Source organism: Protopterus annectens, chromosome 17.part0 (genome assembly GCF_019279795.1).
Source record: "Protopterus annectens isolate FY-2018-M chromosome 17.part0, PAN1.0, whole genome shotgun sequence".
NCBI classification, from domain to species: Eukaryota; Metazoa; Chordata; order Ceratodontiformes; family Protopteridae; genus Protopterus; species Protopterus annectens.
The window spans coordinates 410,662,590-410,689,657 of record NC_056751.1 but is presented as its reverse complement, the minus strand read 5'-3'; the positions used below and the strand labels follow the sequence as shown (position 1 = coordinate 410,689,657).

General features: G+C 47.8%; 1 protein-coding gene across 1 annotated transcript in view; it reads left to right on the top strand.

Annotated features, from left to right (window-relative positions):
- LOC122791564 (dickkopf-related protein 3-like) overlaps window positions 1–27,068 on the top strand; it is a 1,366,110-nt gene that overhangs the window by 475,088 nt on the left and 863,954 nt on the right. The window contains exon 3 of the mRNA XM_044059322.1: window positions 20,268–20,360. Coding sequence (XP_043915257.1) covers window positions 20,268–20,360 — 93 coding nt within the window. The remainder of the gene's footprint in view (window positions 1–20,267; window positions 20,361–27,068) is intronic.

Below are 27,068 nucleotides of genomic sequence, written 5' to 3'. Positions count from 1 at the left end.
CCGGCCACTCTCCCAGAGACGCTGTAGTCCACGATTGGCCTCAGGGACTTCTGTACGCTTTTCCTCCATTTCCCCTAATACCCAAACTCATACAGAGAGCAACTGCATTAGGTTGCAAAATGATCCTTATTGCCCCTTACTGACCTCGACAGATATGGTTCCCATTCCTGCATCATTATCTTCTCGAGCAGTCTTGGATTCTGGATGCTATTCCAGATCTACTGATTCACCAATCAGGCAGACTGCATCGATCCCTTCAAGCACTCCAGCTCACAGCTTGGTTGCTCCACTTCCAACCTTAGCCAGGCTTCCTAATATTTCTTCCTCTGTGCGGGAAATTATTATCTCATCCCACAAATCCACAACGAGGAAAACTTACGCTAGTAAGTGGAAACGTTTTTCTTGCTGGGCAGAGGCTAGGAATATAGATCCCTTTTCAGCCCCTGTCCACGAGATTGTGGAATTTTTAGCGGAACTCTTCCATTCTGGTTCCGCTTCTGCTACAATCAGGGTTCAGCTAGCTGCCATTTCAAATTTTCACATTGGGTTGTCTTCTAATAACATCATGTCTCATAAGCTGTGTAAATCCTTCCTCAAAGGAACCACTCTATTTAGGCTCCCAGTAAGGGATCCACCACCTCCGTGGGATCTAAACTTGGTGCTAAGCTTCCCTGATCTTGCCACCCTTTGAACCTGCAGCATCTTGCTCCATTAAGTTTTTATCCTGGAAGACTCTTTTTCTGGTAGCCATTACTTCTGCCAGATGTGTTTCGGAACTTCAGGCTCTATGTACTCGTCCCCCATACTTAGTTTTCCATAATGATAGGGTCGCTCTAAGGACCAATTCTTCCTTCCTTCCTTCCTAAGGTCTGTACACAAAATAATTTGAATCAGTCCATAGACCTTCCTGTGTTCTTTCCTAATCACACCAATAACGCAGAATATAAATTGCACCAGTTGGATGTCCACAGACAGTTGTGTTTTTTATTTGCATAGGACAAAGGACATCAAGAAATCCGACAAACTCTTCATCTCCTATGCTGAGGGCAGACAGGGCCTTCCTGTCTCAAAGGTAACATATTATCTAGGTGGTTGTCTCAAGTTATTTCATTCATTTACCAGCTGAGAAACATAAAATTATCTACCAAACCTAAAGGCCACTCTACTAGGGCTCTGGCTACCTCGGTGGCCTTCCAGTCTAGGTTACCCATGGAATCTGTGCAGCTGCTACGTGGGCGAACCCACATACCTTCATTTCTCATTACAAATTAGACATTGCTTCCTGGAACAGGGCTGATTTTGGTTCCACTGTTCTGAAGAGTCTGTTCGAGTGAGCCACCCAGGATAGTAGGTGCTAGGGACGCTGTCCCAACCAGCAAGAATGAAGGCGAGATAGACAACTTAACATAAAGAAGTTATGTACCTACCATAACGTTCCATGTTAGTTGTCTTCTTCTCGCCTTCTTTCTTGCATCCCACCCTCCATCCCCCTATCCTAGTGGATCGAGAGGAGCTTCCCTTTTCAAATTTTCATTGGCTGAACCTTCTCTGGTTGTATTTTTCTGCTTGGATAGCTTTACAGTTGGGCCCCCAGGGGGCTTCTAAGATAGAATTCTTTCTTACTTATGTCTGGAATAGATTTTTCAAACGAGATCTGATTAACTAGCTCCAGGCATCATGGGATATAGGGTAGCCTCGAGCCAGTAAACAGCTCTCGAGCTATTGAAGATGGCTGAGTTGGAGCCGAGGATCGGCTCCGAACCCAACCAGCAAGAAATCTGCCTTGTTGCCCTCTCAGCGTGTCACCTTTATAGGCGCCGAATTAGACACCGTGCTCATGTGGGCATTTTTACCACAGGAAAGAATCAGAGTCTTACAACAACAGATTTACGCCTTGCTCCCTCTGAGGAGAGCGAAGGCAAGATTGATCCTCCAATTGTTGAGGACGATGGCTGCTACGATTATGTTAGTTCCCCTGGCAAGGTTACATATGAGGCTCCTTCAATGGCTACTCTTCGCCCAGTGGTCTCTTCAACGTCTTCCACTTTCTCACCCTATTCTGCTGACAGACAGGTGCAGACAGGATCTCAGTTGGTGGCTTCACACCGACAATCTCAATGCGGGAAAACCCTTCGTTCCTTCGCCTCCGGTTTCCATGGTGACCACGGATGCCTCCCAGATGGGGGGGGGGGCATTATCTAGGCAGCACTGTCCAAGGCATGTGGCAAGATCACGAGATGCATCTGCATATCAATGTCCTGTAGATGAGAGCAGTGCTACTAGCATTGCAAGTACTTCAGAGCTTTCTTCCTCTCGGGACTATTGCAATCCACTCAGACAATATGTCGGTGGTATGGTATCTGAACGAACAGGGAGAACCAAGTCGTATCCCCTTTGCAGAGAGGCCATGCGAGTGTGGCAGTGGGCAGTGTTTTCCCAACGTTTTCTGGTAGCAACGCACATTCCGGGGAAGTCCAATGTGATCGCAGACAGGCTAAGCACAGCTATTCTGATGCCTCACGAGTGGTCCCTGAACTGTCAAGTTGCGGAGCAGATTTTCCGCAGGTAGGGTCAGCCTTGCTGCGACCTTTTTGCCAGCCCCCTCAATGCCAAATGCAGCAGCTACTTCACCCTTATACCCCTTCAGGGGGAGTCACCCAGGGGCGCTCTAGTCCACGATTGGCCCTCCGGTCTACTATATGCCTTCCCTCCGGTTCCTTTGCTGTCAAAGGTTGTTCAGAAAGCGCAATCCTTGGGAAGCAAAATGATTCTGATTGCTCCACACTGCCCTCGTCAAATTTGGCTCCCCTTTCTCCATCCCTATCTCATGGATACTCACCGGATTCTGGACCCACAACCAGACTTACTGACTCGCATGTCAGGGCAGCTCCATCCCTCTCTTCGGACCCTCCGGTTGACAGCTTGGCTACTCCACTTCCGTCATTAGTTAGGCTTCACCATTTTTCACCGGATGTGGTTTATATTCTATCTTCCTCTCATAAGCCTTCGACCAGGAAGATTTATTACAGCAAATGGAAGAGATTTTCCATCTGGGCACATGCCAAATAGATTGACCCTTACACAGCTCCAGTCTCGTCAGTATTGGAGTTCCTTTCTATGCTTTTCAACCAGGGATCAGCTGCCGCAACCATTAAAGTCTAGTTGGCGGCGATTTCCACCTTTCACGTCGCAGACTAACCTAGTCTAATTGCACATAGACTCCGCAAGGCTTTCCTGAAAGGCACTTTGTTGCTTTGTCCTCCTGTCTCTGAACCTGTTATGCCTTGGGACTTAAACTTTGTTTTACAGGGTCTTACTTCCCTCACTTTCAGCCTGCAGCCACTTGTGATTTGAAATTCTTAACTTGGAAGACTGTCTTTTTGGTAGCCATCATGTCAGCCAGACTTGTTTCGGAGCTTCAAGCTTCATCAAGTAAACCACCTTATTTGATTTTTCATAAGGACAGGGTTTCTCTCAGACCGAATCCTTCCTTTTTTCCCAAAGTAGCGTCAGTTAGTAACCTTAACCAATCCATTGAATTACCAGTGTTTTTTCCGCAGTTATCGAACAAGGCAGAATTCAAATTTCATCAGTTGGATGTGCGCAGACAATTACGATTTTATTTGCACAGAACAAAGGACCTCAGAAAATCTGCTCAGTTGTTTTTCATTTTCGGAAAACAGAATTGGGTCTCCTGTTTCCAAAGTCACATTGTCTAGGTGGATTTCCAGTTGTATTTCTTTCATTTTTACTTCAGGGGGAAGAGATTTACCGTTCCGAGTGAAGGCTCACTCTACCCGGTCTGTATCTACATCTACAGCTTTTCAGGCCAGATTGTCTATGGATGAGATTTGTGCTGCGGCTACTTGGGCATCTCCTCACACCTTTGTTACTCATTAAAAGTTAGATGTGGTATCAAGAGGCAGGTCTTCCTTTGGTTCCACAGTGCTCAGGAGTATTTTCCACTGAACCTCCCAGGATTTAGGTGCTGGGGACACTGTCCCACGGGTAAGAACGTAGGCGAGATTGGGCTACATAACATCAAGAAGTTATGTACTCACCATAACGTTCGATGTATGTAGTCCATCTCACCTCACATTCTTACTTACCCCACCGTCCCCTGTCCTGGAGGATCTAGAGTTTAGGCCTGGTTTCAGAGTTCCCTTCATTCTTGGTTTGTTCTTCCTTCCTTAGGTGGTGTTATGCATGGAGAGTGAGTGCTGGTGCTCGCAGCAAACTAGATCTGCGAATAGAGAGCAGTGCAGCATGGGATACCATCTTAGCCCAGCAAATTGAAAGACTTCGAGCTAAAGTATGGCCGAGTTGGAGCCGGCATTCAGCTCCGAACCCACGGGTAAGAATGTGAGGCAAAATGGACTACATACATCGAACGTTATAGTGAGTACATAACTTCTTATCTCCCATTCAAGACAATATTACTGCCAGGGAGTTAATGGACCTCATACAGTCCAGCTCTCAGGTAGCCAAACACTCCTTGCATTGTGGTTTTGATGCCTTAGAAGCCTGTAGCAGGGCTGCAGTTACAGGAACAGTGACCAGGAGATATGCTCGACTAAGGGAGCAGCCTTTGGCTGACCATGTAAAATCCAAACTATTAGACGCCCCTTTGGATAAAAATCAGTTCTTTGGACCTAAAGCGGAAGAGGTTATTAAGAAAATGGAGGACAAGGCCAAGTCCATGCAAACTGTCAAGGACTTCTTACAAGTGCAGCCTCCCAGGTTCAGCAGAAGCTTCCCCACTAAACATTGGTCCTTTCCTTCTCAAGCAAAACCAGTCCAGAGGAAGAGACGCAGAGACAGAGCCCCTAGACACCAGTCCCACCGCCAACGAAGACCCAGGCAGTGGCCCATTACTACTCCAGGGAGTTCTGAACCCACTCTCTTCTCCAAGGACACTCAGTGACTCTCTCTCCTTCCCTCTGCCCCAGACAGGTTAGGAGGAAGACTTTCCCTCTTCCTAAAAAAACTGGCAGGCCATCACCTCAGATCTGTGGGTCCTAAAAAATATTACCAGTGGGTACAGATTCTATTTCTAAGAAAATCCAAAGAAGTCAGGTTGCCCAGACGTCCCTGTGAAACAAAGGACAGAAACTTTTCATCAGATCCAAAAGATTTATGTCCAGGGTGCAGTAGAACCTGTACCAAGGGAACAGGCTGGAAAAGGATTTTATTCAAGATTGTTCCTGGTCCCCAGAAAAGAGGGCACCTGGTGCCCTGTCCTAGACCTCTCCCCACTGAATCTGTCCCTCCTGGTTCCAAAATTCAAGATGCTGACTCTTCAGAAGCTACTACCTATGTTGCTACCACAAGCTTGGTTAGTGACCCTAGATCTGAAGGATGCCTACTTGCATATCCCTATCAGACAGTCCTGCAGGAGTTGCCCAAGATTCAGAGCAGGGTCCCAACACTTTCATTTCTCTGCTCTGCCCTTTGGCTTATCCACTGCTCCAGAGTCTTTACCAAATGCCTGGCTCCAGTCATTGCATTTTGCGGGCAGAGGGGCATACACAATTATCCATACCTCAATGATTGCCTCAACCAGGCAGAAACAAAGAAAAAAACCTCCTGCAAGACCTCTCCTTTGTGCAGACCCTACTAACTTCTAGAATAGGGACCGTCTTACTCTTCTATCAAGTCTCACTTCAGCTATCTCAGCTTATGTCCAGGCTGAGCAGCCCTTGTTCTCCCAACACATCCTGAAACAGTTCCTCAGAGGTGTGGCTCACATCAGACCTCCTAGAAGGCCAGCTGCGCCATCTTGGGATCTGAACTTTGTCCTGGAATAGTTGACTTTACCCCCCCCCCCTTGAGCCAGCATCCTCAGCAGATCTCAGATTTCTTTCTTGGAAAACTGCTTTCCTACTGGCCATTACTTCAGCCAGGAGGGTATCTGTGTTCCAGGCCCTTATGGCCATTGAGCCCTACATCATTTTCCATGTGGACAGGGTCTCTCTCAGAACTAACCCCTCCTTTATGTCTAAGTTGGTCTCCGATGTAACCCTCAACCAGGCCATACACCTACCTACCTTCTTTCCTAACCCTACCAATAAAGGAGAAAGAATTCTGCATACCCTAGATGTACACAAACAATTGAGATTTTACCAATACAGGACTAAATCAGTCAGGAGGACTAACCAGCTACTGGTTTCATTTGCCCCTGGGGCAGAGGAGAAATCCATTACAAAGCAGACCATTTCCAAATGGATCGCCCATTGCATACATTTCTGCTATGCCTTCCATGGAAAGAGTCCTCCCAAATTTATCAGATCTCACTCCATGAGAGCAGCCTCTGCCTCCACTGCCTTTCTGAGAAGGGTTCCTACCAAGGAAATCCTGGAGGCGGCTACATGGACATCTAGTCACACCTTTGCCAAACATTACCAGCTGGCTACATTCTCTAAAACCAGGGCAGACGTTGCATCTGCAGTCCTGCAGGGCATGCTAGCATCCCCAAGACCTGTTCAGCATGCCTCCACTCACTTCCTTCAGCTTTGGGAATCTTCCCACAAGTGATGGCTGCAACAGTGAAACATGAAGAACATAGTACAGTTGTATACACTCGCCATAAATTTAGATGTTCGAGTCTATTCACTGTTGCAGTCCTGTTTCCCTCCCACCTTCTCCCTTCTCTTCCATTATTTATATGCCTTCTTGGGGGCTCCTACATACTGGGGCAAAAATACTGATGTAATGGAGTCAGCTGCCACCCTTTATAGCCCTGATGACCTGACATCAGCCGCAGTCTCTGAACACCCGACCCAGGAGGGAAATCCTTTACTCTGGTATTCAGGCTGGCCGAGGGCTACCCAGCAGCGATAACCTACAAGTTGATGACTGCAACAAGTGAATACACTCGAACATCTACATTTATGGTAAGTGTATACAACTGTACTATTTAGTTGCCCATCGGGCTTGGAAGGAACCGGTTACAGTTGAACCCATTCCTAAAAGACCAACAAGTTTTGCCACCACCCCCTCCTCTTCGACTGACAGACCACACTGGAGCAAAGGGGTCCTGGTTGATGCAATGGTGGTGGCAGGAGCCACCAAAAATGACCTAGAGGAACAGAGCTCTGCTGTCCATCCGCCTAACAAGAAGTCTGGAGCGTTGGACAGTTTTGGAAAGTGAGTTTTTGCTTTGGCAGCCTTTCCCCTGAGGTCACTAAATTACTTGGTGCATTTCATTCAGCTTCAGAGAGATTTGAGCGAGGAGCTTTCAAGTACTCTGTCAGAGTCCATGTCTGTTTAGGATTTCAAATGGAGATCCTCTCAACTGTCCACTGTTTTGTCCATATCCAATGCTTTGATGAGGTTGATCTCTGACACATCTGAAGACACCTCATGAGGCAGCTGGTTCAGGGATTGCCATACGGAAACATACCTGGATGTGGCTTTGTGACTTTGCGGAACCCTTTACATCTTTTATTAACACCTCATTTGATGGCACTTCCTTGTTTGGGCCATCGGTAAAAGAGATGCTTACCTGCAATGAACAAGATGAAAAGACTGTGTCTACTGTAAGAATCAAGTTTTCTATGCCTCAACGAACCTTTTCTAGGAATCAGAGAGGTGGCAAGAAGATGTGGTTCCGGAAATCTCTAGGACTTTTCCAAGATCCAAGCTAGTTACGAAAATAAAATTGCCAACGATTCCAAAGACCACCACAAGGCATTCTATAACTATGTCAAGAATCTAAATGGCAATGCTCAGATCTGCTATGAGCTAAAACAGAATGGCATTAAATATACTGATCCCAAGGATATTGCCAATATTCTGGCAGATCGATTCAGTGCCACCTTCACCCCCCCCCACCCCCTAAATGGCCCATCTCAATACCGGAAGATTGCCAAATTCCAGTAATAATGGCCACACAGGTAAAAAATGCACTCTCCAAAGCTAAGAATACAGCATCCATGGGACCAGATGACATCCCGGGCTGTGTACTACATGAACTACAATATGAACTGGCACCTCACCTAAGTGTCATGTTTAATCATAGCCTCACCTCAGGTTTCGTGCCCACTGAGTGGCGCAGAGCTACAGTTATCCCACTCCACAAGGGGGGATCCACCTTGGATCCCGGAAACTACCGTCCCATCAGTCTGACAAGCCTTATCTGCAAGGCCATGAAGCGTATTATCATGGAACTTATAAACAAAGACATTGGCAACCTTCAAACACTGGACCCCACCCAGTTTGGGTTCGTGAAGGGCCGATCTTGTCTCCTGAACCTGATTGACTTCTTCGAATCAGTCTCCAGAGCCATGGACAAGGGTAAGGTGGTCCACACAGCCTATCTAGACCTTGCCAAGGCCTTTGACACCATCCCCCGCTCTGGAATCGTAGATAAACTTACTAAGCTGGGAATTAATCCCTACGTCACCCAATGGGTTGCTAACTGGCTTACTGATAGAACCCACACTGTAAAAGTAGCCAACTCCAAATCCAGCTCCAGACAAGTGACAAGTGGAGTACCTCAGGGTTCAGTCCTGGGACCGCTCTTGTTTAGCATCTACTTCTCTGAAGTACAGGCCAACACTAAGGGACTCTGGCTAACAAAGTTCGCAGATGACTGCAAACTGGGAGCCATTATTGAATCCCCAAATGATGCGGATACTGTACAAAAGGGTCTTACAGAAACAGATGCTTGGTGCCAGAGCCATGGGCTCAAGCTCAATGCCAAGAAATGTATAGTTATCCCCTTTGGGAAAAAAACATGCATCTGTGAATTACCATATAGGTGGCAGTACACTAAACACCGAAAGTGTGATAAGAGACTTAGGGAGACAGGTGGACAGTGGTCTCACCTTCGATAACCACATCGCCACAACAGTCAGGAAATCCTTCTATGTGGCACATCTCATCACTAAGGGCTTTTCATCCAGAAAAAAGGAGGTGATTGTCCCACTGTACTCATCCCTCATTAGACCCATAATAGAATACAACGCCCCGTTTGGTATGTACCTCTCAAGACATCTGCAACAACTGGAAAGACCACAGAAATACCTCACTAAAAGAATCACAGGCCTAAAGCAGATGCCCGACACTGACCGCCTTAAAAAGCTCCAGCTATACTCTGTTGCATATCGTCTACTCAGAGGCGATCTCTGCTTAACATACAAGGCCATGTCAAACCCAGAGCTGTTGGACATGCCCCACTTAAAGAAATCCCAATCCCTCAGAGCCACATGCTCCAGGGATCTAAACCTTGTCATCACAATAAGCAAAACATGCTGGAGGGATAGGTTCCTGACCCAGAGACTCCCCGGACTCTGGAATAGATTGCCCATACATGGCAAGCAGAGTCTCTCTTTTGGCCCTCTTCAAAAGGAACCTTGACGATTGGATGGGAGAAAGGAAATTCACCCCGGGGATCATGTCAGTTGCCCTGTTAGACAGGGGTCCAGGGAAGTAAATAGTGTGGGAAGAAATAGCCAGGGAATTGTTATGGCAAGGCTTGTGTAGGCCCTAGGGCTGATAGCCTAGTACCAACCTATGAACCTATGATAATTCCTCCAGAGACAGAGGAGGAAATTTTAATGGTAGACATCACCCTATAGGCAGAGGAGGTCCACAGAATCGGGCTTTAGAGATTCTTTTTCAGATAGGCCCTTTGAGCACTTCTGAAGCATTATTGTGAAGAAACGTCTGAAGCATTGCTTGATTATCCAACTCTAGAGGCAGTTGGGGGTTGTCTGTCTTTGCATTCGGATGTCTGGGCAAGTATAACACAAGATACATGGGTGCTAAGCATAATATCCAGGGGTTATTATGTTCCATTTTCCTTTCTTCCATCTCACAAAAGGAACAACTTCCCCACATTCCACCCAGTCACAGGAAGGCAGCAACACAAGAGATCCAAAAGCTGCTAGACAAGAGTCATCCAAGAGGTCCGTCCAGACCACATAGGATTCAGTTCCTCAGAGGTGTGGCTGTTTTTTTTAGTGCCAAAGAAAGCAAGGTACCTCGGACACATTTTGGATCTAAGCAACTTAAAATCAGTATGTAAAGAAAGTAAAGTCAGAATGGTCACAGTCCATTCATGCTACCCTTTCTACACAAGGACAATTGGATGTGCTGTGTAGATGTTCAGGACGCATACTATCATATTAAAATAGGCGATTCAGAAGACATCTTTGCTTTCAGCTTGGAACCAGTCGTTACCAATTAAGAGCCCTACCCTTTGGACTCACCACAGCCCCCAGGGTGTTTACAAAATGCATGGCAGTAGTGGCAGCTCACTTGAGACTAAAGAAATTCCACATGTTTCCATATCTAGATGACTGGCTCCTCACCGCACTCTCCAAGCATCTACATCTACATACCAGGGACTACTCGCTCCAGATTTGCAATTCTTTAGGCATAACTGTAAGTCATGCCAAGTCAAAACTATCCCCAGTCTAGAGCCTGGTGTTCATTGGTGCTCTTCTAAACACAACAAAGTAGATAGCCTCTTTATGTCCTCATCATATATCCACTATAAGGAATCAGATCCATTTTTTCCTTGCTCATTCAGCTCCTCCAGCAAGGTCAGTGCTGCAAGCATTGGGTTCCACGGCAGTGGCCATACTGCTTCCTTTGGCATACTTTTTTTATACGGGTTCTACAATGGACTTCAGCTACTTCAGCTGTACAGTAGTCCATTTTATATCATCCCCTATCCTTTCCAGTCAGGCTCACCCCAGTTTGCAAACAGCACATCAGATGGTGGGTACAATCAGACGATTTACATGTAGGCAGACACTTTGTTCTACCAGCCCCTACGACCACAGTGTCCACGGATGCTTCTCAGTTGGGGTGGGGGTGGGGTTCTTGGGAAGAACAGTCCAAGGCACGTGGTCCCCCCAAGAGACCAAGTTGCATATCAGTGTTCTAGAGATGATAGCAGTCCTATTAGCGTTGCAGACATTTCAAGATGCTCTCCCATTGACGACTGTTGCAATTCAGACCAACAATATGTCTGTAGTCTGGTACATCAGCAGACAAGGGGGAGCTCGATTTTATCCCCTTTGCAGAGAAGCCATGAGAGTATGAGAATGGTGATCTCATCAGACTGCTTCCTAATTGCAATGCACATTCCAGGGAAAACAAACGTGCTAGCGGACAAACTAAGCAGGTCTATTTTGATGCTCCGCAAGTGGTGTCTCAATCAGTCTATGGTGGTGATGATCTTACAGCATTGAGGCCGACCTTGCTACAGACTATTTGCCACTCACTTCAACAACAAGTTCAGCAGGTACTTCGCTCTGATCCCCCTCATGGGGATTCACTGAGAGATGCTGTATTTCGCGCTTGGCCCTCGGGTCTCCTTTATGCTTACCCTCCTATTCCCTTGATTTCCAATATTTACAGAATGCAAGCAGGCTGAAGAGCTTAGTAATAGTCATTGCCCTCTACTAGCATCAGCAAATATGGTTTCCCTTCCTACAATCTCGTCTTGTTATCCTCCATGGATACTGGCACCAACTCTGGATCTCCTGTCACACCCCTCAGGGATCCAACATTCGAGCCCTAAGACTAACTGCATGGTTTCTCCACTTCCAGTAATAGTTAGAGAGACCAGGCTTTCTTTCCCTGTATGTGATATTTTGGCTTCTCAGAAAGAATCCACCCAAAAAGTATTACAAAAGCAAATGGAAAAGATGCTCCCTTTGGTCACTGAATAAAGACATTGCTCCCTTTTCTGCCCCAGTCTCTACTGTTCTCCAATTCTTGACAATGCTTGTTTAGGAAGGAGCTAGTTTTCTACAATTAAACTTGAACTTGCAGCTATTTCTAATTTTCACATGGGGACTAGACATTTTTCTCTGAATTTTTCTAAATTATGTAAAGCTTTCGTGAAAGGAATTTTCTTCTAAGGCCACTAATAAAAGATCCCTTACCATCTTGGGATCTGACAGTTGTACTGCAAGGCATAATGCAGAAACTCTTTGAGCCTTCAGCTAAATATGATCTGAAGTTTCTATCATGGAAAACAGTTTTCTTGGTAGCCATCACATCTGCAAAGATAATATCTGAACTCCAGGCTCTCTTTTCAAAATCTCTGTACATAATTTTTCATTAGGATAGGGTTTTTTTATGGACTAACTCTTCCTTTTTACTTAAAGTGGCTCATCCATTTACCAATTTCCTTTTCAAAATTTTCCAATGAAGGAAAGTACATGCTGCATCTTCTTGATGTGCTTAGACAATTTCATTTTTTTTTTTTATCTTCACAGAAGAAGACAATTCAGAAACTCTGTATCTGAAGTAGTTAACTTCATTTGTCAGCAACCTTTGGGAATCTGATCCGACCTCGGATCCGAGCCAGCAATCTTTCATAGCTTAGATCCGAGCTCCTAGCTTCTCCCCTTCACCCATAATCCCTTGCCATCCCTGACTGACCTCAGATCTAGTTTGCCACGCTTCTTGTCAGCAGCTAGGTTTTTGAGCTCCTGGTTTCGTAGGGTCTTGTGAGAGTTTTATGAGAGTTTTAAATTTTTTTATTATCCCCTTAAGTGTACGAGTGTGTTTTGTGGTCAGGTTTCCCTTTTTTGGCTAAAACTAATACCTTTTAGTTAAACTTACCCTCCCTCCCCTTCGCTGGTCGTAGTTTCTGTGTGTTGTGTGTTTGGGGCCTAATGAGTGTGTTTTTTCTTTAAGATGTCGGAGGCCCCAAAACCCATCTTTTCTAAGTGCACCGAGTGTGGCCATAAGCTCTCCCCAGTGGATGGCCGCACTCTGTGTGTACGGTGCCTTGGGGTTGAACACCTTTCCTCTGGGTGTTCCATCTGCGCGGCGTTCAACCCCAGGGCACTGAAGGACCGGAGGTCGAAGCTGATCCTAGCTGGACTTTTGCCCCCGGATTCGGCTTTGGTCTCCAGTGCTTCTGTGGCCTCCTCCCTGGCTTCGGCGGCGGCCACTCCTGCCTCTCTCCCTCCGGTCGGGACTCAAACTCCTGCTGCAGCTCTGGAGGAGAGGGTGGCCAGGAAAGAAAAAGGGAGGGAGAAGCACCACAAGCGGCGGGCCGAGGCCTCCGCTTCGCCCCCCCCCCCCCGGCTAAGCGGTCTTCTCCCTCCAGGGCTTCCCGGTCTCCTCCTTCTCGGATCCAGTCTCCATGCTTCTCACCGGGCCCCGAGGAGGAGGAGACCCGATCTCTGTCGAGGTCATCGAGGCGGCATTCTCGGCCAGCCTTGGTGGCCTCGTCGAGATCGACTCGTAGCCTTTCTGACGCAGATTTGGACCGGATGATGCGAAGGTTTCTCCAGGCCCAACTGCAGATGGGAGTGCTCCTGCCTCCCCCCCCCCCCTCCGGGGGGGGAGCTCGACACCTTTCTTTGCCCCAATAACTCCTTCTCCGACCCGCTTCCCGGGTTCGGAGCCTTCGGAGCCAAGCAGCCTTGGAGCCGGAGGTAGGTCGGCGCTGACAGTATCGGGTACTTCGGCGCCGACTCTTCCCTCGAGCCTGTAGGGTCCGTTTTTGTCAGATCCGGGCTCTCAGAGCCGTGGACTGAGCGTCGGATCCGAGGGAATCAGTGTGTCTTCGACTCCATCTAGGTTGGAGCACACTGGTCTGTCGGATCCGATGGCTTCGGCGCCGACCCCGATCCGTCCATCGGATCCGAGCGAGGGTTTGCTCTCGGATCCCAGAGAGAGCGGCTCTCCCTCAGCTTTCGATGTGGTGGAGAGGGCACTGTTGAGTGCTTCCAAGCCCCCCCCCCCGGCTAAGCGGTCTTCTCCCTCCAGGGCTTCCCGGTCTCCTCCTTCTCGGATCCAGTCTCCATGCTTCTCACCGGGCCCCGAGGAGGAGGAGACCCGATCTCTGTCGAGGTCATCGAGGCGGCATTCCCGGCCAGCCTTGGTGGCCTCGTCGAGATCGACTCGTAGCCTTTCTGACGCAGATTTGGACCGGATGATGCGAAGGTTTCTCCAGGCCCAACTGCAGATGGGAGTGCTCCTGCCTCCCCTCCCCCCCTCCGGGGGGGAGCTCGACACCTTTCTTTGCCCCAATAACTCCTTCTCTGACCCGCTTCCCGGGTTCGGAGCCAAGCAGCCTTGGAGCCGGAGGTAGGTCGGCGCTGACAGTATCGGGTACTTCGGCGCCGACTCTTCCCTCGAGCCTGTCGGGTCCGTTTTTGTCAGATCCGGGCTCTCAGAGCTGTGGACTGAGCGTCGGATCCGAGGGAATCAGTGTGTCTTCGACTCCATCTAGGTTGGAGCACACTGGTCTGTCGGATCCGATGGCTTCGGCGCCGACCCCGATCCGTCCATCGGATCCGAGCGAGGGTTTGCTCTCGGATCCCAGAGAGAGCGGCTCTCCCTCGGCTTTCGATGTGGTGGAGAGGGCACTGTTGAATGCTTCCAAGCCCCCGGTCCTTGCTTCAGCTCCGCCCCGCACTCCCTCTCTGTTGGGTCCGGCTTCCATCACCCGGCCCCAGGGACAGCATGCTTCGATGTCCCAAGTCGTTCCCTTGGAACAGGACATGGCTGGTGAGATGTCCTCGGACGCCCCCCCCCCCCCCGAGGACGTCCCTCACAAGTGAAAGTGCAAGGGGAGGCACGTGGACTCCCCCGAGTCCTTGACTGATGACACAGATTTGGATGAAGGGGAAGGCTCCCCTAGGTCACCCCCCGAGGATGTCTCCTTCGGAGACATCATGGAAATGCTCAGGATAAGAGGGGGGTGGTCTGCCCCCAAGGCTTCCTCGGACGAATCCGTGTTCCTGGAGGCATTCGAAGCAGGCCCATCTACCTCTTGGGTGTCTCCTCCGCCCGACCCCTTAGTGGACCTTATTACCACTAGGGCGTGGAAGGAGCCAGACACTGTGAAGCCAGTCCCCAAACGCCCGGACAAGATCCTTAGTCCGCCCTCCGAGAGGTCCCATTGGAGCAAGGGTCCCCCCGTAGATGCCATGTTGGTGGCGGCCACCAAGAGGGAATTAGCTCAGGAGAGTCCCTCGGTCCATCCACCGAGCATGGAGTCCCGTTTGATGGACTGTTTAGGGAAGCAGGCTTTTAGTTCGGCGACCTTCTCGGTGAGGTCTCTGAACTACATGGCACATGTTATTCGACTGCAGCGGGACCTTATCAAAGAGTACGCTGCGTCGCCCCCGGAGTCCATGTCGATGGGGGACAAATGGTTGTACTCCACTCGGATGGCCACTCTCAGGTCCATATCTAACACCTCTATGCGGCTGTTGTCCCACGCCACAGAGGGAGCCGCTAGAGCCAGTGGAACAGGCTTCGTCATGCTGCGTCAGGCCTGGCTCCAGCATTGCGATTTCCTGGAACCCTTCAAGGAGTCATTTGCGAATGCCCCTTTTGATGGTTCTGCCCTGTTTGGCAAGACCGTTCGTGAGACTTTGGTCCAGAGCGAAAAGGACGGGAAGACGTTGTTTGCCATCGGAGTCCGCTTCTCTGCTCCCTAGAGGTCCTTCTCCAAGAACCAAAAGGGACAGAAGAAGATGTGGTCCCGGAAGTCGCAACAATCCCAGTCCGCTCCGGATCCCCAGTCCTTCCGTGGCAGAGGAGGACAGGGTGGACGCCGCCCTAGAGGCAGAGGGGGCCCGAGGAATTGTGGGTCCAGAGAAGCTTTCTCTGACCGGCCCACTCAGCGACCCTGAGGGGTTGCCCGACTGCTCCTCTCTGGAGGCAGTCGGGGGACGTTTTTCGAGGCACCTGGCAGCTTGGGCGTCCATCACAACAGACCGCTGGGTGCTTCGCATCATATCCAGAGGATACCAAATTCCCTTTTCTCACATCCCTCACCAACCCAAACGCCTCCCCGACTTCCTACCCGATCAGAGGGAGGCTGCAGCTGCAGAAATTCAGCAGCTCTTAGAAAAAAGAGCCATCCAACACGTCCCCCCAGACCAGTTCGGATTGGGTTACTACTCCAGGTTCTTTTTGGTGCCAAAAAAGACGGGGGACCTAAGGCCAATCCTCGATCTCTCCCTCCTGAACCTGTCAGTAACCAAAGAAAAGTTCCGGATGGTCACCCTTCAATCCATTATCCCCCTATTGCGGGAGAGCGACTGGATGTGCTCGATAGACCTCAAGGATGCGTATTACCAGATATTGATGGACAAAGGATCTAGGAGGTTTCTCCGCTTCCAGCTAGGAGCCAGTCATTATCAGTTCAGGGTCCTTCCCTTCGGTCTAACCTCAGCCCCCAGGGAGTTCACCAAGGTATTAGCAGTGATAGCAGCCCACCTGAGGCGTCAGGGAATGCAGGTGTTTCTATACCTAGACGACTGGCTCCTGACCGCCCCAACAAGGCATCTACTCTGCTCAGCCAGGAATTACTTTCTCCACCTTGCTCACCAGCTGGGGATCACCGTCAACACGGACAAGTCCTTTCTAAACCTGACTCAGGTGATAGACTTTATCGGGGCCAGATTAGACACCAACAACTTACTAGCCTTCTTAACCACCGAACGACTTCACACCCTGAGGCTACATGTGCGGGCCATTTTACTATCGTCGGCTCCCCCGGCAGGATTGGTCCTGAGGGCGCTGGGCTCCATGGCGGCTGCAGTTACCCTGCTCCCCATGGCTCACCTGAACATGAGGGTTTTGCAGTGGACACTCCAAGTCCAGTGGTCCTTCCGTCGATACCCTCTCAGTCACCCCATTCCCCTCAGCAAGGCTTGCAAAAGGGCTCTCGCATGGTGGTTACAATCACTGGACCTCCAAGCGGGACACCCTTTCTCCATGGCCCCTCCACTCCCCACGGTGACCATGGACGCCTCTCGCCTCGGGTGGGGGGGGGCATTATGTGGGCAGGACGGTCCAAGGCACGTGAAACGATACAGAGACCTCATTGCATATAAATGTTCTAGAGATAAGGGCAGTGCTGTTGTCGTTGCAAGCACTTCAGAGCCTTCTTCTTACAGGAACAGTTGCAGTTCAGTCAGACAACATGTCAGTGGTCTGGTACATCAACAAACAGGGGGGAACCAGGTCCTACCCACTCTGTCGAGAAGCTATGAGAGTGTGGGAATGGGCGATCTCCACAAACCGCTTTCTTATTGCACCGCACATTCCGGGACGGTCCAACATCCTGGCGGACAAACTCAGTCACACCATACTGTCTCCTTGCGAGTGGTCTCTCAATCCCCAGGTAGCGAAGCGGATATTTGCCGTATGGGGACAACCCTGTTGCGATCTCTTCACCTCTCCTTCAAACACAAAATGCAACAGCTACTTCGCTCTAATTCCCCCCACCGGGGAATTCCCGAGAGACGCTCTGGTGCATGCTTGGCCTCCCGGTCTACTCTATGCTTTCCCTCCTCTACCTCTGAAACTGAAGCTTCTACAGAAAGCCAGTCGGTTGGGGAGCAAAATGATCCTCATTGCCCCATTCTGGCTTCGTCAAGCTTGGTTCCCTTACCTCTGGTCTCATCTGGTGAATCCACCTTGGATTCTAGATCCCCTCCCAGATCTTATTTCCCACCCCCTAGGCCTCCCAGTCCCGAACCTGGACAGTCACAAGCTTACGGCTTGGTTGCTCCAGTTCCACTCGTAGCTAGGACTCCCGGTATCTCCTCCCCAGTTAAAGCTATCCTAGTAGCAACACACAAGCCCTCTACTAGGAAAGTCTGTAGGAGTAAATGGAAACGTTTCGCTATTTGGGCGGAGCGTCAGAACCTAGACCCTTTCACAGCTCCGTTGCCCGCCGTCTTGGATTTCCTTTCAGGGCTTTTTCATCAGGGGGCTAGCTGTTCCACAGTCAAAGTTCAACTAGCAGCTATCTCTCATTACCACGTGGGACATGAACTGGGTCCATTGATCACCACGAAGTTATGTAAGACCTTTCTGAAGGGCACCTTCCTACTCAGACCTCCAGTAAAGGAAGTAGTGCCTCCCTGGGATTTGACTTTAGTACTTCAGGCCTTGACAGCTCCCCCCTTTGAACCTGCAGCTTCAGCTGATCTCAAACATTTGTCATGGAAAACAGCCTTTCTCGTCGCTATTACTTCAGCTAGGAGGGTTTCTGAACTTCAAGCCCTATGTGTAAAACCTCCTTACTTGACCTTCCACAAGGATAGGGTTTACCTCAGGACCAATCCCTCATTCCTTCCTGAGATTGCTTCCGAGGCAAATATTAACTAATCCATTAATCTGCCAGTTTTCTTTCCTGAATACCAGAACAAAGGAGAATACAAACTGCATTGTTTAGATGTGCATAGACCGCTGCGTTTTTACATTCATAGAACGGCTGGTCATAGACAATCCGACCAGTTGTTCGTCTCCTTTGCCAAATTTAATTTAGGTAAATCTGTGTCGAAGGTCACCTTGTCGAGGTGGATTTCGCAATGCATCCTTTTGGCTTATGAAAGTTCTGGCAGGCCCGCACCTCAGGGAGTCCGTGCCCACTCTACTCGGTCAATGTCTACTTCTGCTGCCATTCGGTCTAAAGTACCCCTGGATGATATTTGCTCAGCAGCCACTTGGGCTTCACCTCATACCTTCATCAACCATTATAAATTGGATATTATCTCTAGAGGGAGAGCATCCTTTGGCTCTGCAGTGCTTCGGAACATCCTTCCATGAAAGCCGCCCAAGGTACAGGTAGCTGGGGACTCTGTCCCAAAGGTTGCTGACAAATGAAGTTAACTACTTCAGATTAAGAAGTTATGTACTCACCATAACGTTCCATCTGAGTGGGTAGACTTCATTTGTCTGCAACTGTCCCACCCTCCTTCCCCCTGACCTTCTGATGTTATTTGGCCAGAAGTTTTTATTCTGCCCTTTAACGAAGGTAGTTAGTTTCCTTTATCAGCCTTATTGGTTATGGGCAAACTTGATCTGAGGTCAGTCAGGGATGGCCGGGGATTATGGGAGAAGGGGAGCAGCTAGGAGCTCGGATCTAAGCTATGAAAGATTGCCGGCTCGGATCCGAGGTCGGATCCGATTCCCAAAGGTTGCAGACAAATGAAGTCTACCTACTTAGATGGAACGTTATGGTGAGTACATAACTTCTTATTCCTTTTCTCCAAAACAACTAGATTTTCCAGTATCCAAAGTCAGTCTAGCAAAATGGATAACAGACTGTATTTCCTGGATTTATTCTCAGAAAGGCATGGCATTATCTAAACCTCTCAAGGCTCATTCAACCAGATCCATGGCCATATCATCTGCTTTTTGGTCAAAAACATCTATTGATGACATTTGTGCTGCAGCTACATGGTCCAGTGCTCATACTTTTGTTACTCATTACAAATCGAATATTATTTCTAGAAAAAGAGCTGCCTTTAGTTCGGTGGTACTCCGGGAATATCCCTCCATGAGGGCCACCCAAGATCAACATAGCTGGGGATTCTGTCCCATACACTGAAGAAGAATGAAGAGGGCAACATCAGATTTAAAAGTTATGTTCTTAGCATAACCAGGCATCTGTGTTGTCCATTTTCATTCTTCCTCAACTTCCCTCCCATCCACCACCATCCAAGTTTCTGGAGAAACCTATTGGGCTGTATTGGAACCCACAGTTCCAGGTTTGAGCCCTGTCTTTCTATCAAACTAATCTTGTTTCTGTTTTACTATAGGATAGGGCAGCAAACTCTGAAGCTTTGGGGATGCAGTAGAGCTTTTTGGATAGAGAGAGGAGCTCGAGAGCTAGATCCTAAGTCTGGAATAAGCTGCCAAGGTAGATCCAAACCCATACGTTAAAGAAAAATGAAAACGGACAACACAGATGCCTAGTTGTGGTAAGAATATAACTTAATTTTTCAGGAAGACTAGGCTCGCTCTCTTTTGGGGGTGGGGGGGGTCAAGAAAGTCCTGATGAAATTGGCATGCAGACTATTTTATTTTCTTCCTGTGGATCTTGAGACACAGCAGCCTGGGTGCATGTGTGGAGGGGAGGCAAAGGCTTTTGAAGACTGGCTGGCTGTTATATCCCAAAGCAGGATATAACCCAAATAGTTATAGGCTACTGCAGCAGTGAGGAATTTGAACTTTTGCTGTTATGGTAATTCCTACTTACATAACTGCACTTTCACCACAGAGGAAACCGTGAACTATAGAGAGAAACAGCCTCTTCAAGTATGGATAGGCAACCCCAGTAGTACCATATGATGAGTACCTCGCTCAGCTGTACTTTCTTCCACTGAACGTTTAAACTGCCGTGCACTTTAACCTATAGAAAAATGTGATTAATTCCTTTAAGTGAAGAAGTATTATGACACTATTTATTTAGTATTTGATTAATATATAAGATGTGATATAATTAATTTATTTTGGTGCTTTGTGTTTAATTGTAGGTGACAGATAACACAACAGGAGATTTACTCATGTCAGAAAAGATGATCACTTCTATTGCTGAAGATGGTGTGCCGATCTCTGAAACAGGAAAGGTATGTACATGATTGGAAGTTATAGAAGCTACACTAACACATACAGTACAAAGTAAATTAACATATTTATGTACCTAATTTTTCCCAAATAAGCTTTGTGTTGTAGAGGACAGTTCATACTAACTGCAGAACTAACCTAAAATGTTAAGTTGTCTATCTCGCCTTCGTTCTTGCTTGTTGGGAACAGAGCTGATCCTTGGCTCCAACTCGGCCATCTTCAATAGCTCGAGAGTTGTTTACTGGCTTGAGACTACCCCTTATCCCATGATGCCTAGTGATAGCTACCCAGATCTCGTTTGCCGCTTCAGCTGCGAGGTGTCATTTTTCTGGCTCTGGCTCGTATAAATTTTTTTGTATAACTTTCTTACTCTAGAATTCAACACTTTTAGTGTTTTATTATTAACGTTAGTCTTGTTTTGTGATAGTTGGTGTTTAATTGTAGTATCCCTTCTTTTTCTTGTAGAACTCATTTAACTTAGAGAGTTCTCCCCCACCCCTCCCTCCTACCTCTTCTTGTCAGGTTAGCCGTTTAAGTTAGAGGCTTTCCTTCTACCTTCCTCTCATAGGCTAGCCGTTTGGAGGCTTTCCTATTTACATTAAAAAAAAAAAAAAACCTTTAGCTATAGTCTTATAGTAGAGTGTGTTTTTTGTGTAGACTGTATATTGCTTCTGGTAGTTGTTATAATTGTTGTTTTCCTTCTTTAAGGATGTCAAAGGAATCCAAGGTTTCTGGGTTCAAGAAGTGTGACTCATGCTGTCAGAAAATGTCTCTGACAGATGGGCACACTTCTTGCGTCTATTGTTTAGACGCTGTGCACCTGCAGAACTCTTGATGTTCTTCATCTCACATTGCTGCAGTCATAACCTGTGGGTAGTCCGCTGTCCTCGGTCGGCCCGAATCCCAAAGTATTAGGCTGGCGTCGGTCATGGTCGCTTAGATCTGACGTCAGTACGCCTTGGTACTAAAGCGCATGACCGACGTCATATCCCCAGTCTTTCTTGCCGCATGGTCCGAAGCAGAAGCAGCGTTTGCAAGTGCCGTTCGGCGTCCTGAAATTTTCGTATTCTGAGTTTCAGACCGAAACCAAGTTGGGCTAAGTACCCCGTTGGAGAATATTTTTGTCTTTTCTTGCCTCAGTTTAATCCGGATGTCAGAAAAAGTGAATAATTGTATTTCTTGTGGGAAACAGATACCTCATAGGGATTACCACTCTCTTTGTATTCCTTGCTTGGGGCCTGAGCACGACGTAGTCGGGTGTCACTTTTGTGCTAAATTTAATAAGCGCACCATTAAATGTAGGTTAGATTGTGCTAGGCTTGTCTTCGGTAAGCGGTGTAATTATAAAATGCCGTCGGATCCTCCGACGCCCGCTAAGAAGCGTAAGGAGAAATCGGTGAAATCTAAACAGGATGAGTCGTCCGTTCCGGACGCCGGTTCTTTAGAAACCACGGTGGAATCTGTGGATCCAGCCGAGGTTTCAGTTGAGTCTCAGGGGGAACCTTTAATTTTACAAGATGTGGCCTCTCAGGAGTCGGGTCAGGCTGAGGGGGCCTCTCAGGTGGCTGTAATCCCTTCTTTACATACGGTGGTTAGGCCTTCTCCCTCTGTCTCTAAGGTACCTTCCAAGGCCAGGCCTGGTTTGTCTTCCTCTGGCGTCAGTCCTACTTCTGCAGGTTCTGTACCTAAAAAACACATGCTTAAAATGGCAGAAGATTTGATTTCCTTGATTAGAGGTTCTATGCCCCCCCCCCCCCAGATAAGAGGCCTAGGGTGGAGCCAGAGGTGGAAGGATTAGAACACTCTTCAGATTACTCTGAGTCTTCGGCTGAAGGCATTCAGGATTTTCCCCCTTATTCTGATTCAGACGCAGAGGATTCTAGTCCTTCTGCTTCCCCTCCAGAGGATTTTTCTTTTTCAGAAACCCTGCATTCTATGAGGGAACATTTTAAATGGGAAGGTCAGGATTTCTCAGATTCCCGAAAGAGGCTTAGGGAATTCCTATTTTTGCCACAACATAGGCCCTTGGCTATACCCCCTGTTTTGGATGTTGTGCAGGATGTTTTCTCTGAGGCTTCCCTTAACCCAGACTCTTTGCCTCCTGCCCCGGTTAAGCCAGATAGGTATTACAGAGTGCCAGAGGCTCATAAATATTTGTATAAGAGCCCTTCGGCTGACCCAGAAACTATTAGCCAGGGACCTAAGGGCGTCAGGGCTTCTGTTGTAAAGAATCCAGTTCCTATGGATAAAGACTCTAGAGCTTTGGATAGGTGGGGTAAAAAAGTGTATACCTCTTCCACTCTTGCAATGAGGGCTTTGAATTGCCAGTTTCATATGCTGAAGTACCAGAATTTTCTCCTTAGTCAGTTGAAATCTAAGGTAGATGCTTTAGCAGAGGGCATAGAGTGTAAAGAATTACAGGATTTGGTTCATGCCTCTGATCAGGTGGGTAAGCATTCTTTGCAGTGTGGTTTTGATGCTTTACAGGCCTCTTCCAGGGTGGCTGCCACTGGATCAGTTATTCGTAGGCACGCCTGGCTTAAAGATCAGAACTTGTCAGAGCATGTTAAAGCTCGTATTTTGGATGCTCCCCTGCAGTCTGAAGTTTTGTTTGGTTCTCCTGTGGAGTCAGTCTTGAAGAAAATGGAAGACAAAGCTAAGTCTATGCAGACTGTTAAGGATTTTTTGCAGGTGCAGCCCCCTAAGTTTAGCAGGAATTGGCCCACTAAGGGATGGGCTTACCCTTCTTCTGATTTACAGTCTAGGAGGTAGATCTAGACGTGGTAGGGGCAGAGCTCATGCACAGGGTTCTTTTAGGCCTAGGACGTGGAGTTCCCCTGCACAGTCTACAGGTGAGGGCAGGGGCCAGTCCTTTCGTAAACAGACCCAATGACCTGCATCTTCAGCTGCCCGATCCTTCCTGTCAGGCAGCTCCTTTGGGAGGAAAGTTGGCACTTTTCAGGCAAAACTGGCTTTTAGTCACCCAAGACAAATGGGTGCTGGACATCATAAACCGAGGTTACAAGTTTTATTTCCACACATTGCCCCCTTTCAAAGGCATGCCAGACGTTCCTCCTCAGCAAAAGGTGGAGGCTCACAAACAGATTTCTTTTCTTCTACAAATGGGGGCTATCCAGCAGGTCCCTCCGTCAGAAGTGGGCCTAGGATTTTATTCTCGCCTGTTTCTTGTGCCAAGAAAGGAAACACTTGGAGGCCAATTCTGGATTTGTCTATTCTCAACACTTACCTGGACATTCCAAAATTCAAGATGTTGACTTTGCAACAACTTCTGCCTCTGCTCGGCAAAGATCACTGGATGGTAACTCTGGATCTCAAGGAGGCTTATCTTCATATTCCTATCAGGCCCAGCTGCAGGAGATTCCTGCGTTTTCGGGCTGGGACTTTACATTATCAGTTCTCTGCATTGCCCTTTGGCTTATCTACTGCGCCCAGGGTGTTCACAAAAGTTCTGGCTCCAGTGATAGCCTTCTTAAGGTTAAGAGGAATACAAATTTATCCTTATTTGGACGATTGCCTGATTCTTGCTCAAGACAAAGACAAGCTACTTCACCATCTTCAGTATGTTATGGCAGTGTTAAGGTGCCTAGGGTATTCTGTGAACGAAATAAAGTCCAGTCTAGTACCCTCTCAGGACATGTGCTTTCTGGGTGTAAGACTGAATACAGCCTCTCAGATGGCGTTTTTGACCCCGGACCAGCAAAGAAATCTTACTCTTTACTTCCAACAATTGTCTCTCCTGTCCAGGCTGACTGCAAGGACAGTCCTTCAAGCCTTGGGGTTCATGGCATCTTGTATTCTGGTGCTTCCCAATGCCAAACTGCATATGAGGAAGTTACAATGGTATCTCAAAAGTGTATGGACTCAACACTGCCACGATTTGGACACTGTCATTCAGATGATACCTTGCATTCAAAAGGAATTTTTGTGGTGGGCTCAGGAATGTCACCTAAACAAGGGACTCTCTGTGACCCGACCAGAGGCGAGTCAGATCTTAACGACAGATGCCTCAGACAAGGCTTGGGGAGCACACCTCAATGGAAAATGGGTTCAAGACACGTGGCCTGCCAGACTTCAACATTTGCATATCAACATGAAGGAGATGTTAGCAGTCCAATTTGCATTGATGGCTTTCAAGGATCTACTTCAACCAGGACACGTGTTGATTCAAAGAGACAACACTACTGTCATGTGGTACATCAACAAGCAAGGGGGAACTCATTCATACCCTCTTTGCAGACAAGCTATGATTTTGTGGGAGACTGCTCTCAGTTTGCACCTCACTCTTCAGGCAAGGTTTCTGCCAGGAGCACAGAACTCCTTAGCTGATGTTTTGAGCAGACAGATGGTGGATCCCCACGAGTGGAAATTGGATCCTCAGGTATTTCGACAGTTGACAGTGCTTTGGGGGACTCCAGACATAGATCTGTTCGCTTCCTCACTAAATTTCCAGCTGCCAAAGTTTTGCACAAAGCTGTTTCATCCGAAAGCTTGGAAAGTGGATGCTCTATCATTCAGTTGGAACAATCTCCACGTCTATGCCTTTCCTCCTCTGCCTCTCCTTCCCAAGGTGCTCTTGAAGGTCAGACAGGACAAGCCCTCCATGATTCTAATAGCTCCAGATTGGCCACGTCAGCACTGGTACCCTCTGCTGAGGAGTTTAGTACGGGAGCCTCCTTGGCCTTTGCCATCAGTTCCACACCTTTTGTCCCAGGCAGGCAATCATTTCCTCAATGTAAGGATACAGTCCCTGCATCTGACAGCCTGGCATATTCGGTTCTAGACCCTGGAGGGGCGCAGCTTCCTCAACAAGTTTTGGATGTTATTTGGGAGGCCAGATGGCCTAGTACAAGGAAAGTTTATGCTGATAAATGGAGGAGATTTTTTCTTTGGAGCCAAGCAAAGAGCTTTGATGTTTCAGTTCTTAATTTGAGTGTTTCTCTTCAGTATCTTACAGAATTACTAGACAATGGTTTGTCTTTCTCCTCTGTGAAAGTTCATGCTGCAGCCATTTCTGCTCACTATGATTGTGACTCACCATTATTCTCTCATCCTTTGTTTAAGCAATTTCTTAGAGGGGCAAAGAACATAAGACCCCCACGTAGAGCTCCTACTCCTTCCTGGGATCTCAATTTTGTGTTGGAAAAACTCACTTTACCACCTTTTGAACCTGCAGCTACATCTGAGTTGAAGTTTTTGTCTTGGAAGACTGCTTTTTTGTTGGCCATTACGTCTGCTAGAAGGGTATCTGAATTACAGGCTCTTATGGCAGTTGAGCCCTTCCTGATTTTTCATAAGGATAGGGTATCCCTACGTACTAACCCTACTTTTATGCCTAAAGTTGTTTCAAATGTGGCCTTGAACCAATCTATTCATTTGCCTACATTTTATGCTGATCCCCAAAATAAAGGGGAAAAAAATTTGCATTCTTTGGATATTCACAGGCAGTTGCGTTATTATTTGAGCAGAACTAAAGGGTTCAGACAGTCTCAACAGTTGTTTGTTTCTTTTGCTTTGGGATCTCAGGGGAAACCTGTTTCTAAGCAAACTATTTCTAACTGGATTGGCCATTGCATTGCTTTTTGTTATTCTCATCATGGTAAGGAGATTCCGGCTGGAATCAGACCTCATTCCACTAGGGCTACTGCCACTTCTACTGTTTTTTTAAGGGGTGTAGCTACTAAAGATATCTTGGAAGCAGCTACTTGGAGTTCAGTGCACACTTTTTCTAAACATTACCATCTCCCTCTTTATTCCAAATCTAGGGCTGGGTTTGCCACTGCAGTTTTACAGGGCATGTTAGCAGCTCCCAATGCTTTATAATTTTGCCATCCTCCCTTTACCTTTGCTTTGAGATTCTACCCACAGGTTATGACTGCAGCAATGTGAGATGAAGAACATAGTACAGTTTTGTACCTACCATAAATGTAGATGTTCGAAGATCCACATTGCTGCAGTCCAATTTACCCTCCCTCCTTCCCCACTGTAGTTTGGGATGGTTGTGTGTTTTGGGTTGTAAATATTGTTTTTTGGTTATGGCCTTTCTTTTAGGGCCTTCTGACATCTGGGGCAAGAAAGACTGGGGATATGACGTCGGTCATGCGCTTTAGTACCAAGGCGTACTGATGCCAGATCTAAGCGACCATGACCGACGCCAGTCTAATACTTTGGGATTCGGGCCGACCGAGGACAGCGGACTACCCACAGGTTATGACTGCAGCAATGTTGGTCTTCGAACATCTACATTTATGGTAGGTACAAAACTGTACTTTCTATCTGCCATGCCTTTAGTCCAACAGTCCTGCAGGAGCGTAAGAATAAGCTTATTCTTAGGGGTCTCTTAAAACCCCAGGATTCACCGGCCAAGAGCTCTCAGCCTGTGAAATCCCCTAAACCCACCAAGCCGTCGGTTCCAAGTTCTGAGCTGTCTTCGGTTAAGATTTTACCTTCCACTTTGGTTCCGGCTGGCACTGACAAGACAATCTCTCCGTCAGCTTCATCAGAGACTTCGGAGCCGTCGCGGAGCCACAAGAGGCTGAGGTCCCCTTCACTGGAATCGGTGCATTCGGCTCCTCGGTCTCCTTTACTTCAGAGCGAGCGTAGTCACCGATCCTCTCACTCCTCTCGATCCTCTAGGCTGTCGGATCATGATGTGGAGAAAGTGGTCAGTAGGTTGCTAAAGTCGCAGGCAC